General features: G+C 38.0%; 1 protein-coding gene across 1 annotated transcript in view; it reads right to left on the bottom strand.

Annotated features, from left to right (window-relative positions):
- The window catches only part of LRRC72 (leucine rich repeat containing 72), a 42,078-nt gene that overhangs the window by 11,792 nt on the left and 15,742 nt on the right, over window positions 1-14,544 (bottom strand). Inside the window, exons 4-5 of the mRNA XM_019443511.2 lie at window positions 8,487-8,568; window positions 6,438-6,548 (exon numbers count right to left, since the gene is read on the bottom strand). Coding sequence (XP_019299056.2) covers window positions 6,438-6,548; window positions 8,487-8,568 — 193 coding nt within the window. The remainder of the gene's footprint in view (window positions 1-6,437; window positions 6,549-8,486; window positions 8,569-14,544) is intronic.

Here is a 14,544-nt window from a genome sequence, read left to right as displayed (position 1 = left end):
ATTAACTTTAAAAAATAGAATTAAATCGTTTGAGAGGCATTTCATCTTTACGATTTTTCACTTTGTTTTTCCTTGCTCTTAAGTTTTAGAAAGAAGCAATCTTATTTCCAAACTCTTTTTCCCCCCTTCCATACTATTAAACACTCAACATTTTGGATTTATGAGTTTTGGATTGATGCTGTAAAATTACCATAAATTAAGTTTCTAAGATATGAAATCAGTTTCCTGTGTCTGAAAGTTCTGAAAGCCTTCCATGATGTATGGGTACATTCCTTTAGAAACTATGAAGCAAAATTGCTTACACTTTCACTTTCAATAGGTTAATACTATTTAATCCACTTTCCCTCTAGGCTACTTATAGAGTACACCTCGGTGGCGCCAGCACTGTCTTGCTTATCTTAATTTGGGATTCTGAGTCTCAGCAATTTACATCTATCCAATAATATATCAAAATGTCTTTACTACCTTACTGCACAGCTTGAATTACATGAGTCACATGTACGAAGCTACTTCTTGAAACAGAAGAGAAAAAAGTTATCTAAATAATTGGCTTCAGTTAATTTTTTAAAACTTTTAAAGCTAAATTGAAAACCATCATTTAAATGAACATTAAGGGTTTTAAGACCCCCTTTGAAGAAAGTTGATGTGATTAATAATGTACCAACATGTTCGCTTTAATAGATGGGGAAAATGATACAGAGAAGTTAAAAGCAGTTATGTTCTGTGTCTGTGCAGAACAGCCTGCAGAAGCGAGTTCAGCTGGCAATGGTCACACACTAAGATTCTGAGGTTCTGGCTCAAGGTTACTTAGCAAGGGCAGCATGTCCGTTGTTTACCACCATCTTACTTTAACAACATCTGTGGGCCACTGCACACCACGTGCTCATACTGAATATGGAAATCATCCCTGATTATTAAAAGGCAAACCTGGACTAAAGCAGGGGATGAAGACAGTAGAGGGGTCAGAATATTCTCTTCTTCAAGACAAACAGCAAAGACCCAGTTGGCTCTTGTTATTGGGTGGATTGTTTTGTTTTGTTGTTTGGGAGGGGTGGTCCTGATGGGGTTTGGAGGGGTGGCAGGCGTTCGGAGCTGATGGCCAAGAAAGAATTTTTGAAGACATTTTTGGTGCAAAAAGGTGATTTTTATTAAAGCTCGGGGACAGGACCTGTGGGCAGAAAGAGCTGCACTGGGGTTGTGAAGAGTGACTGCTTATAGACCATGGAGTTGGGAGAGATGAAGTCAGGAGGAAGTTTCTTAAAGGGTTTCCATATGCTAAAGAAGGTTCATTTACTGGAGGCCTAGATTTTGTCAAGCTGAGGTCGTTTTTTCCTCTAGAAAAGCTTAATCATTGAGATGGTAGGGAGTTCCTGGAGAAGGCTATTGATAAGATTGCTTTTTTTTTTTTTTTTAAATTTACTAAGATATTTGTAAACTGATGGAGACTATTAGTGTAACTGTTTGTTTTCTGCCCTTTCCTTTGTTCTTGGGCAGCTGGGAGTGCCTGGGGAATGTCACATCCCACCTGGGGGCCCAGGTGGTGTATGTGGTGTCAGCTTGCCTTACACTCCCTCATCAGTCCCACTTGAGCCATTTCAGGTAAAGGCTCGAAGGCAGAGGCCATCAAGATCATAGCCCCACCCTGATCTCAGTGTCCCTCTTCAGCCCCTGTCTATTTGCCATATGCAGTGGACAGGGGCCAAGTGGAAAAGGATAGAAAATGTTGAAGATGGAGTCTGAAGAAAATGGAGACCATCTCTTGAAAAGGTCACTCTGTCTCTAATGGTGAATCCTTAAAGGGCTTCTGGGAAGCAAATCTTAAAAATTATGAAATGCTGGGGCGCCTGGGCGGCTCGGATGGGTTAAGCGTCTGACTTCGGTTCAGGTTCATGAGTTTGAGCCCCGCATTGGGCTCTGTGCTGACAGTTCAGAGCCTGGAGTCTGCTTCTGATTCTGTCTCCCTCTCTCTCTCCCCTTCCCCTGCTCATGCTCTGTCTCTCTCTCCCAAAAATAAATAAACATTAATAAAAAAGTATTTAGAAACTTATGCAATGCAGGTGTCTGAATGTACTTCCCAATAGTGGAGCTTAACGAAACAAACAATTTGAGAGAAATGAGGAGAGTGAAAGTTTAGGAACAGCAGAATGTAAGTATTTTGTGGCTGCTGCTGGTGGTGTTTTCCTGCTGTGTGCTGGGAGAGAGACAGGGGGACTGAAGGTCAGGGAACATCATTAGCCAGAAAATGGGTCTTTGAAACACATAGCTCCTGATTTAGAAAGAGTTCACAGAAAGGGAGGAAAGAGGAACATGGAGCTGGAGAGGGAGGGTGTGGAAAGGTAGACCGCCTGGAGAGAAGAGGTGGGGCCCTCCTGACTCAGCCTGGAAGTCAGGAATTCCAGTTTCCAGGACCTCACACTCGGCAGCTGGGGTAGGCCTCCCTGAAGCTCTGGGCCCTGTGTCTCCTGGGCCATCTCTTGGCAATCCTCCTCTTAAACGCCAAAGGAGGGGAAAATGCCGAAATGGATTAGAAGTTTCCCCTCCAGGCTATTTTCTCACCCTCTGAAGAACTTGTAACTGGAGTGGAATAATAACAACACTTTAGCATTTTATACGGTTTTACAACTTGAAAAGGCAAAAATGTTAACACTTGAAAATATATGGATCTCTCATTTTAGTTAATGAGCTGAATCTAATCTGTGATTGCAAATGAGGCTCAGAGAAACTTAATCTGAGCACATTACTGCACAAATGCAATTAGTAGTCTAGTACGTGTGAGACTTTTTCCCATATAATATCTTCAACCAAAATGGGGCAAGTGTTCAAAGTGTGCATATTTGCTACCAAAGCTTTTCTACAAATGTTTTATTTTTAGGTAATTGGACATAGCATTCTCTCCCTTTCAAAAAACGATCCCACTACAAGATTCTCATTTGGAACAATTGTAGTCGTGGAACTTGAATTAGATGGCCATGATTGTAAGTAGAGGTCGCTTCAACTGTTGTGACAGGAAATGATAAGGACGTTATATGACCAGGCTGGCCAACCTAGAGAACTAGAAAAGGCAACCCCACCTCAGGGCTGACACAACTCTGTGCTCACATACTTGCTTAACAAGGGAGACGCAGGCTGGATTTCAGACTCCACTCGCTTCTGCACCAAGCACTTTGTTCAGGGCATAATCCTGTTGACTCCCATAGGACAACCTTGATTGGTAACTTCCAAATCTTGTCTTGTAAAATAAATCTGATTAAATTATTGAGTTCTTACATTTAGCAAATTGTCCATTTAGTTGCACATCTAGTTCCTTCTGCTCTCTAAGAAATATTTAGGCTGAAAGTTATAAAACCATAAGCTCCAGACGGGGTCTTTTTTGTTTACTTTTGTGTTTCCGTGTAGCAGAGGGTCATATAGTGACTGTATGATAAATATTTATTGAATGAATGAATGAATGAATAAATAAATAAATGATAAATATTTATTAAACAAGTGAATGGATTGATGCTAAACAAAGAAACAAGGCATGAGTTTAAATGTTAACATTTCTTTGTAGTTTGGTTAAGTCTCTGAGACCTGCGTGCCCACCATTAAAGGGGAAATCATTCTAATCAGATCATAGGATTTCTGTGAAGATTTAAATGAGACCATGATAAGAAAGCATATTCTCAACAGGAAAGACATTCAAATATGTTGTGATTATAATGATTATTATTTAAAATGTCATTTTTTTAAAAAGTAGGCTTCCTGCCCAGCACAGAGCCTAAAGCAGGTCTTGAACTCAAGACCCTGAGATCAAGACCTGAGCTGAGATCAAGAAGTCGGGTGCTTAACTGACTGAGCCACCCAGGTGCCCCAAGTTGTTTTTCAAATCTATTTACAACTTAGCAGAATTTTCTAGACTGCATGCATCTCAATTCATTATGTAATTTACATAAACCACAGTAATACCATTTTTGTTTTTATTGCTGCTTCAAAATAACATTAATGTCAAGAAATGCTTTTTCAAAACATGTCTGACGGAGTTAGCTTACTATTTCAGACAATCTTAAGGGCTAGCTATTAGCCCATTTTATGGAAAAATGAAGGTAAGTGAGAGTTCCAGATCAGTCGTTTAATCCCAGAAGCATTTGTTCCGCACAAAAGGGCCAGATAATTCCAATATGCAGGCCAATCCTGACTATTTCCCAGACCTTATCACATTTCATAAATAAGCCTGGAGTTATTTGCATGTTAAAAGGTGTCTGAGGGGGCAAGACTGCCATGTGGCCAGCTCCAGGGGACACCATTCAGTGTGTAGGCAATATCAATGTGCCCCTTGGACCTGTACTGTGCAAGAGCTCTGAGAAGAACAAGACAGGAAGTAACCAAAGATGATGAAAACCTAAGTAGAGGAAGCAGAAAAGAAAGGGTGGTGATAGATATGTACTAACTAGTGAGTGGGTGAGGATAATAAGGGAGGGCAAATGGTCTTGACCAACTGCCCAGTTTGTGGCCCAAGTTGGTGTGCTGAGGGGAGGGATGGGGTGTAGGAGTCAACTTAGATTACTGTTTGTTTCCTAAACATCTGTCTTCAACTTCTTTCCAAAGGAAAAATCAACAAGATTTTAGATTAACAATGACAACAACAACAAAACATAGAGCTCACATGAACTTGGTGTCATTTTAACATTGGGGTTTGAACAACCTACCTATGAGCATCTAAGTCATTTTTCCCCAATACAGTAGGTGTAACTGATTAGCACTGAAAATATATGAAAACTTTAATTACTCTATGAATTGATCTGATCAGAATCTCCACCATCAACACCATTTTACACATACTCAAAACACTGTTTCAGGCAAGTCTGAGAAATAAATAGAAAATAAATAGGAAAAAAACACATCAACTTCACGACATTATGTAAACAAGTCTCCAAACTCTAAAGTTTGAAAGCCCACTCATTGGGCTGAGTGTCTTTTCCCTTGGTACACCCAAAATAATTTGTCTTCTGTTCTACCTGTGTACAGGTTATTTACCCTTCAAGAGTATAAGCTTATTAGGAATGCAAGCCGTTGCAGCCACTCTGGAAAACAGTATGGAGGTTCCTCAAAAAACTAAAAATAGAACTACCTACGACCCAGCAATTGCACTACTAGGTATTTATCCAAGGAACACAAGGATGCTGTTTTGAAGGGACACATGCACCCCCATGTTTATAGCAGCACTGTCCACAATAGCCAAAGTATGGAAAGAGCCCAAATGTCCATCGACAGATGAATGGATAAAGATGTGGTATGTATACACACACACACACACACACACACACACACACACACACACACACACTGGAGTATTACTCGGCAATCAAAAAGAATGAAATCTTGCCATTTGTAACTACATGGATGGAACTGGAGGGTATTATGCTAAGTGAAATTAGAGAAAGACAAATATCATATGACTTCACTCATATGAGGACTTTAAGAGACAAAACAGATGAACATAAGGGAAGGGAAATAAAAATAATATATAAACAGGGAGGGGGACAAAACAGAAGAGACTCAAATATGGAGAACAAACTGAGGGTTACTGGAGGGGTTGTGGGAGGGAGGTAGGGCTAAATGGATAAGGGGCATTAAGGAATCTACTCCCGAAATCATTGTTGCACTATATGCTAACTAATTTGGATGTAAATTTAAAAAAATAAAATTAAAAAAATAGTATGAGCTTATTGAGCAAGAACTATGTATTATTTATTTTTCCAACCCATTTCACACTGTCTTCCACTACGTAGGTCACCTCCTTCCTGGGGGTGATTCAGTATACATGAATGAAATTTTCTGTTCACCCACTGGAAAGCTTTAAAAATTTTTAATTTTTTTGGTGTCAGCTTTATTAATATAATTTGCATACCACATACCACTCATTGTTAAGTATTCAATTCATGTTTTTTAGTATATTCAAAGAGTTGTGCAACCATCATCACAGTTGATTTTAAAACATTTCATCACTCCCAAAAGAACCCCTAATTCTTTAGCTATCACTCCCCAGTCCCCCCTTTCCCTCCCAGCAGTGGACAAACAGAAATCTATTTAAAAATAGTGAACTCTCAGTGTTGTTATCACAATAGATGTATGTATTCTGGACACATCATATAAATGGAATCACATAATATGTGCAAACATTTATATTTTAAATAAAACCAAACATACAGGTGTAAACATGTAAATCTTTTGTCACTTCCATCATTTCCCTTTGAGATGCCATATCAATTCTCCAAAAAATGTTTTCCACCTGTTATTCTTTCAAAAACGTATTTTTAAAACGAATAAGATTTAGTCTTCTTTTCAGGAATATTTAAGTATTTAGTTATACCACTGATCTAATTGAAACTTAAAAAATGCAACCTTTCCTGTGTTACTACTATTTTAACTTATGGCCATATAAATATACAAATGAATACTTAGGCTCTTCAGATTGAGCATTCCCTTTAATTCCTTCACTGTTGCGTCAATGTCCGTTAGCTCATTGTGGTGTAGCAGGAGGATATGCAATGAAGGTAGAGAGTGCAGGCCTGAAAAACATTATTTTGTACAAAATCTTAAATGCTTTTAATGCTAATTAAACATGCCAATTAAACAAAAGCAAAGAACACATTTCAGCTGGTAAAAGGAGTCACTACTAATGATGTGAATTGTCATTGAGAATACAACAAAACATAAGACTTTGAATGATTGAGTGTGATGTGGGAATGTAGAGTCAATTTCTTCCCACTGTTATTGTTTTACATTTTTTCCTGTAGCTATCATTTTTCTGTTTGATTTCAGAGAGGTTATTTTCTTTACTCTTCTTTTTATTGTGTTTTGTTTTGTCACTGTTACTTAGATTTATAAGGCCAATCAAGGGAATAATTACTCATTTGAATTGGTACTTTCCCCGAAATTGCGCAGCTAAATATTTTCTTCACACAATAGGAAGAATATTCACATTACTTTTGTTGATTCTAAATTTCACATTTCCCCGCATTTTTAGCATAAATGAAAGTGGGTTGTGTCTTTACTATAGCCACATCATAGTTGAATTGGAAGATTTTCTTTCTTCACAGTACATGAAATCATGGTGGATCTTTTTTTTTTTTTAATGTTTATTTATTTATTCTGAGAGTGTCTGTGTGCAAGCAGGGGAGGGGCAGAGAGGGAGATCCCAAGCAGGCTCTGCACTGTCAGTGCAGAGACAGAAGCAGGGCTCCATCGTGCAAACTGTAAGATCATGACCTGAGCAGAAATCAAGAGTAGGATGCCTAATGGACTGAGCCACCCAGGTGCCCCGAACTCACGGTGGATCTTAAAATTTATGGTATTTTGATCCTATGATACATGATATTAAAAAAATGTTTTGTGCTGTACCTTTTGTATTTCATGATCATAGTACATCATGTACTTTTATACCTGACTTGAAACTGTCAGCTTAGATACGTAAAATTAATTCAGAGTGAAAGAGGAATTTGTCTGGCAAAAATTATAGTCACCAAAAACATTAAGAGTATTTATAAAATCTTCATAAAGTTTATAAAGTTTGAGTGGCAAAATTTTTATTTAAAAACATTTTTTTAACGTTTATTTATTTTTGAGACAGGGAGAGACAGGGCATGAACAGGGGAGGGTCAGAGAGAGGGAGACACAGAATCTGAAGCAGGCTCCAGGCTCTGAGCTGTCAGCATAGAGCCCGACGCGGGGCTAGAACTCACGGACTGCGAGATCATGACCTGAGCCGAAGTTGACCGCCCAACCAACTGAGCCACCCAGGCGCCCCCAAAATTTCTATTTAAAACATTCTTTTACATTTTGAATAAGGTATATGACAATATTTCACTAAAACTGTAGTCTAAAGCACATTTCTTTCTTTTTTTTTTTTAACATTTATTTATTTTTTGAGAGAGTACGAGCAGGGGAGGGGCAGAGAGAGAGGGAGACACAGAATCCAAAGCAGGCTCCAGGCTTGTCAGCAAAGAGCCCGACCTGGGACTCAAACCCAGGAACTGTGAGATCATGAGCCAAACTCGGCACTTAATTAACTGAGCCACTCAGGCGCCCCTAAAGCACATTTCTTAAAATGAAATGTATATGAGAGCATTTTATTTTTATGTATTTATTTTTTTAATGTTTATTCATTTTTAGAGAGAGAGAAAGAGAGCGCACAAGAGTGGGGAAGGGACAGAAAGAGAAGGAGACACAGAATCCAAAGCAGGCTCCAGGTTCTGACCTGTCAGCACAGAGCCCAATGTGGGTCTTGAACTCACAAACTGCGAGATCATGACTTGACTGGTAATCAGATGCTTAAATGACTGATCCACACAAGCATCCCCATAAGAGCATTAAAAAAAATAGATTTCACTACATATTACCAACAGAAATATTAAAACAGATCATTGCCTGCCATTAGCTATATGATAGTTACCAATTATTACTCAATTGAAAATCTATTCAAACAGCAGAAAAAATGTAAGACATACCTTCTATCTCGAATATGGCATTGTTGTTTAGATATAGTTCTGTCAGACAATAGTTTCTAGTTAGAAATGTTATTCCATGGAGCTGAAAATGAGAGATAATAATATATTTTCTATAGTAATTATATATATAAATGTGTATGTATATACATATATGTATAAAGTTATAATGAGATCATAGAAGTTTGATGTTTGCTGTTATTATTATTTGTCACCTATTGGTTTGGGCCATGATTTCACATCTGGACTGTCTGAGGACTTTGTGATGAAAAGGATGTGTTCAGATCATTGAAGACAAACCTTTCATAATGTCTTGACCAAACGTCTTTGCATGGTTTTCGAGGCCCCTGTAATCTGGCCTAGCCCCTTTGCTCTATCTAATGTTGTTCCCTCCCAGTTCTGCCTCCTGCAGTCTCATTGGAGGTGGTCCCGTGTACCCACTGATTCACCATCACACATTATGGAGTGACTAGTGTGTGCTGCGGGCTCTGTCCTCAACAGTGAAGCCATCTCTGCAGCTGTGTGTGAGTCACGCCTTCTCTTTAGCCTGCTTGACTTTTCTCTCTACATTTCCCATAATTCTTAAGGATCAGCCATTGGCCGGCAGAGTGAATCAAACCATCCTTGAGTGGACCTCCATAGGAGGTGTCCCCTCCTCGGGGGATTTGCTGAAACCATCCTTTGATCTCCTGGCATCTCACTACTGTCTTCTTCTCACCCTGTTTTGACCCACTTTTTGTTTCACGAAACTTGCACCTGCTCCAGCTCTTGGAGTCTATGAACCATCTCTGCTCCTCCAGCTCAGTGTCCTTCTGTAAGCAGATCTCAGTTTAGCAGAGGATAGTGTAATCTGAATGCACACAGGAGGGCAGGCCCAGTGCTAACAGCCTGACCAGCCACAACTCTTAGGGCAAGGAAAGGGCAAGGCACAACATCATCCTGTTGCTTAACAGCCCATCTTTTTAAACAAGGACTTTCTTGACAACCTCCACGCCCATGAACCTCCATTGTCTTGACCACTCCCACACTTCATTTGACTTCTACAGTTAATCACTTGCTTGCTAGTTTTATGTCTTCATTAAGGAAAGGAAAACCATATTTCTTCGGTATCTTATTGCCTCCACCCCCTCCCCCATTTTCCTAACAATATGGTGAAGTCACATCTTATTTTTAAGATCAGTTTTGAAATTTAGTTATATGAACTGCAAAGAGTCAAAAGCACTCTTGAAATTCCTCAAATGAACCATTAAGTACTATACCCAGGAAATGGGGTATTCCACTCTAAACTGAATGTCAGAAGTGGCTCTGTTACTCTACCAAACTCCATTAAAAAAAAAAAAAATTGACTCTATGACTTGGGTAAAATTTAACAATTTGTTTGAGTTGTGAGGACGGATGAGTCAGAGGCAGGGCGGTATCTTCTAAAAGCTGCAGGTAAGTGAAATATAAGGCTATCTGTCTACTTAGTACAGGATCTATCAGGGAGACTATTCCCATTAATAGTTATTGACCAAGTGCTTCGTATTTTATAAATACAAAAGTATATGCTCATGATTATACATTAGTTTTAAGTGTTTATTAAAGCTTATCATAGGAATTATTATCAGTGAAATGTTTTTGGCCTTTGATGGATTGATTCAGATAGATGCCAACCGTGTGATTAAGTGAGGATTCATTGCGAATTTTAGTCACGCCCTCTCATAGCTCAGAAAAGCTATGTTAGATTTGTGTCCCAAGTTGCACAACTGATTTCTTTAATGAATTGTTTTTTATTTTTCTGTTGTTATATTTGCAACATTTGCAAATTATGAAGCTATAAAAGGCACATGTGCTGTTTATCTCATCATTTCACAGATTCATCTGCACCAAATTATGTCAGCGCCCATGCAGGAGGACCACCAGTAATTTCACCACAGCTTTTGTTAGGTCATACGAGGGGCTGTGTTCTTCCCAGGTAGGAGACCTACCAACACAATGAGGGGCGGATCCCAGTTGGCTTCCTATCCCTTTCTACTCTTCCTTCTGGCCTCCTGACAGCAACTCACTGCCTTCCTTCCCCTTACCACTCCCTGATCTAATGATAGCCACACCCGACATAAATATAGAAAACAAACCCCATTGGAAAGCATGACTTTGTCTTCTCTTCTTTTCCAGTTGCCTGCCCGACCACACATTGACAGAACATTTCTAATTAGTCAGGGCTTTAATTTCTCTTGCATTACTTATTAACGCAGGAAGAATACTAATAAACTCCATAATTTCATCTTGATTATAGCATCACAGTTTTCACAAGAGCATTAATGTCATTGTACCATGATGACTGGGATTTTAAGACTGCACTGTTTGTTGGGGTGAGATGCATAGGAGAATGGGGAGGAAAGAGATAAAGCCAGATCATGAGGACCCTGGGAGCTATTACAAGATTTTGTGCACAGGAGTGTTACTGTTCAATTTTATTTTAGAAAGAAAATGGCAGAGAAGAAAATGGTTTAGAAAGGATAGTAAGTATAAAGGGAGGAGTTGAAAAAAAAAAAAAAGGGTGTTACGCTAATTCAGAAGAATATATGGTGGCCCAGAGTAAAGTAATGACAGGGAGAAGAGAGGTAGAGGGTATTGAGAGAGAGACAGCTCTAAGGTGGAATTCACAAGACTGAATAGGCATTGCAATGTAGTAAGCTGTTGAAGGCAAGATCTAGGCATGAGAATTGGACACATGCTGATTGTTCTGACATTCATACTGACAGTGTTAAAGTAAAACGTTATTATAATTATCCATTTAGAAAAGTCTACGCTATTAATTCTAAGGATCGCCTTAGGATTTATATTGGATGTGACATTTCACAAATCATTTATTTTAGCTCAAGACTTGGCACATAACAAATGCTCAATAAATCACAGCTATTATTATTTCACCATTATTATTATTATTATTATTATTATTTTTAGAGAGAGAGTTGAGAGTACTTAAAGCACTTACAGGTAACCACTGAAGTACTAGTGGAGAAAAAATTATGCCAGCATGAATTTAGAATTGAAGAGGCATTCATTTATTTATTTTTAAATGTTTATTTCTTTTGGGGGAGAGAGAGAGAGAGAGGAAGCACAAGCTGGGAAAAAGGAGAGAGAGAGGAAGAGAGAGAGAATCGCAAGCAGGCTCCACACTGTCAGCACAGAACCAGATGTGGGGCATGATCCCACAAACTGAGATCACGACCTGAGCCAAAATCAAGAGTTGGACACTTAACCGACTGAGTCACCCAGGAGCCCCATGGAGGCATTCTTTTAGAACAGGGCTTCTCCACCTCTACAACTACTGACATTTTGGGCCAGAATATTCTTTGTTGGGGTTGGGAGGGCTGTCCTGTGCATTATAGTATGTTTAACAGCAAATCTAGTCTCTATCCACTAGATGCCAGTAGCACACACACACTCCACTTGTGACAGTCAAAAATGTCTCCAGAGAGTGCCACATGTCCCCTTGCAGGGGAAAGAATGGGGGTGGGGGGTCTGTGTGCAAAGTCACTGCTGGTTGATAACTGCTGATTTAGAGTCAAGGGAAGAGGGAAGAGTCATATTTATTAAATGCTAACTATTAGTTGGCCCCTGACCTAGATGTTTTTACAGACATGATCTAGTGTGATGCTTACAATAGCCCTTTGTTATTTGTTTTATCCCTTATTTATCTAGGAGGAAACTGAGGCTCCGTGAAGTTAACCAACTTTCTCAAGGTAACAACAGAGCAAGGATTAAAATCCAAGTCTGTCTGACTCTTGGATCAAAAACTGGCCTATAGTACACCATAATTTGGTTCCTTAAAAAAGAGGAACCTCTATATAAAGTAACCAGAAGACATTAATTTGAACATACATACTTTGAAGTAATAGAAAATATTATCAGTTTAAGTAACGGAAAATACTCTATAAATTATTTTTCTACTATATCAGCAATGTTTTTCACCAAAAATCATATTTAAAATATACCCAAAAATATTTGGTGTGAAACTGACAAAAAATAGAAGAGAATTAATCTCTAAACATATATGTCCAGTATATACTGAGCCAACTAAAATTCCATGATGTATATTGTAAAGCTACTTGAAAAAAAGGTAGTAATCCAAATAATTCTTTACCAATATTTAAAATAGCACATTAAATATTATTATTTCATTTTTCAAATGCTCTAAGCCGTTTTTAGAACAAGGTATGTTTTACATAAATGAATAAATAAATATATTTATACCCAAACCTTATTGAAAGAACCAATTAAAGTTGTATATATTGGCTTTTGGAATATTTTTCATCACTCAATCTAAAAGTTTCCATTACTCAAACTAAGAGTATTTTCTATTCAAAATATTTTCAAATTAATGTCTTCTGGATGATACGTATATCAATTTATTTAATCTTCATGATAAACTCATATGGTAAGAGTACTATCATTACCTTATTTTAAGAAGTGAAACTGAGGTACAGAACTGTTGAGTAACTTGTCCAAGATTACACAGCTAGCATATGGCAGAACTGAGGTTGACTCAGGCTCCAGCGTCCTTGCTGGGAACCACTGCACTTCATTACCATCCAGAGTAGGAAGCTGAGCTGTCAGTCAAGCTCATTTCCAGGCTCAGCTTGAGTCACTGGCTTGACTTGCCCCATTCACTTGATCTAATGTTGATCTCTTGGGTAATATGGGCATCTCTCAAAAATTGCTTGCACCTGGCTGACCTACAACCTACCAAGTTTCAAAAACCTAGGGGCAAATCACCATAGGCCAGTGATTAAAAAACACGATGGGGGGTGGTGGGGGCAGCGCCTGGGTGGCTCAGTTGGTTGAGTGTCCAACTTCCGTTCAGATCATGATCTCACGCCTATGGGTTTGAGCCCCACATTGGGTTCTGTGCTGACAGCTCAGAGCCTGGAGCCTGCTTTGGATTCTGTGTTTCCCTATCTCTCTGCCCCTCCCCTGCTCGTGTTCTGTCTCCCTCTCTCTCTCTTTCTCTCTCTCTCTCTGTCTCTCAAAAAATAAAATAAAGTGTTAAAAAATTTTAAAAAATGATGAAATTCTATAATTATGTGTTACTTAAAAGGGTATATTGTTGTATGTTTGATGACAGAAATCACAATATCTCCTAAATTTACATAAATGTCTAAGTATTAGTTGGGTAGAGTTTTAATAATACATATTGAATTATGTAGGAGAAGAAAAGAAAAAAGTCAATATACTTCCAGGATTCCTAAGTTCATTTTTATGGTGCTATTGTAGAAGAAATGAAAACAATGCATTCATTTGTATCTCAGTTCAAAATATGTACAATATGTGAAAATAAAATCTATACATTAAAAATATTCAGGAATAACTATATTTATCCAATACAAAGACTTTTATTCTCATGTTTTCCCCTCTGTATTCCATGTTATTGAAATTTTTGTATATGCCCTTTTACAAAATAGGTTACATTTTTTGGTTAAATCATTTTAAATCATAACTAGATACACAGTGTAGATATCTATGAATTTCATAACCATTCAGTGAAGCCTTATTTAGGTTATTTATGTTGATTTACTTTTTTGAAGAGGTTTTAAATATTTGGCAAAACATAATTCTCTCAACAAAGTTGACATAAAGGATAGAATTAATGTTGACCTGAGGCAACAGAAACATGTAAGAGCCCAAATTATATGGAATGCATGTTAGTTCATTTTATTCCTTAACAGTTCTTATGCTCTGCCATGGGATTTGTGCTGCTCTAAATTTGTTTTTCAGAGCAAGGTATGTTATATATAAATGAATATATAAATATATATATCCAAACCTTATTGAAAGAACCAACTAAAATTCCATGATATATGTTGTAAAGCTACTTGAAAAAAAGTAGTAATTCAAGAACTCTTTACAAATATTTTAAACAGCACATTAAAAATAATTATTTCTTTTTTCAAATTGTGAATTGCTAATTTTGAGTATCAATGTCCCTTCCTAAAATAATCAGATTTGTGCTATTTACAAAATTCTCAATATGTGCTGAATGCTTGGGAGATAGGAAAGAGTAACGTATCTTAATGGT

Source organism: Panthera pardus, unplaced genomic scaffold, assembly GCF_024362965.1.
Source record: "Panthera pardus isolate Hobbes unplaced genomic scaffold, ASM2436296v1 HiC_scaffold_8, whole genome shotgun sequence".
NCBI lineage: Eukaryota > Metazoa > Chordata > Mammalia > Carnivora > Felidae > Panthera > Panthera pardus.
The sequence above is the reverse complement of the archived record's forward strand: the minus strand, read 5'-3'. Positions and strand labels throughout refer to the sequence as shown.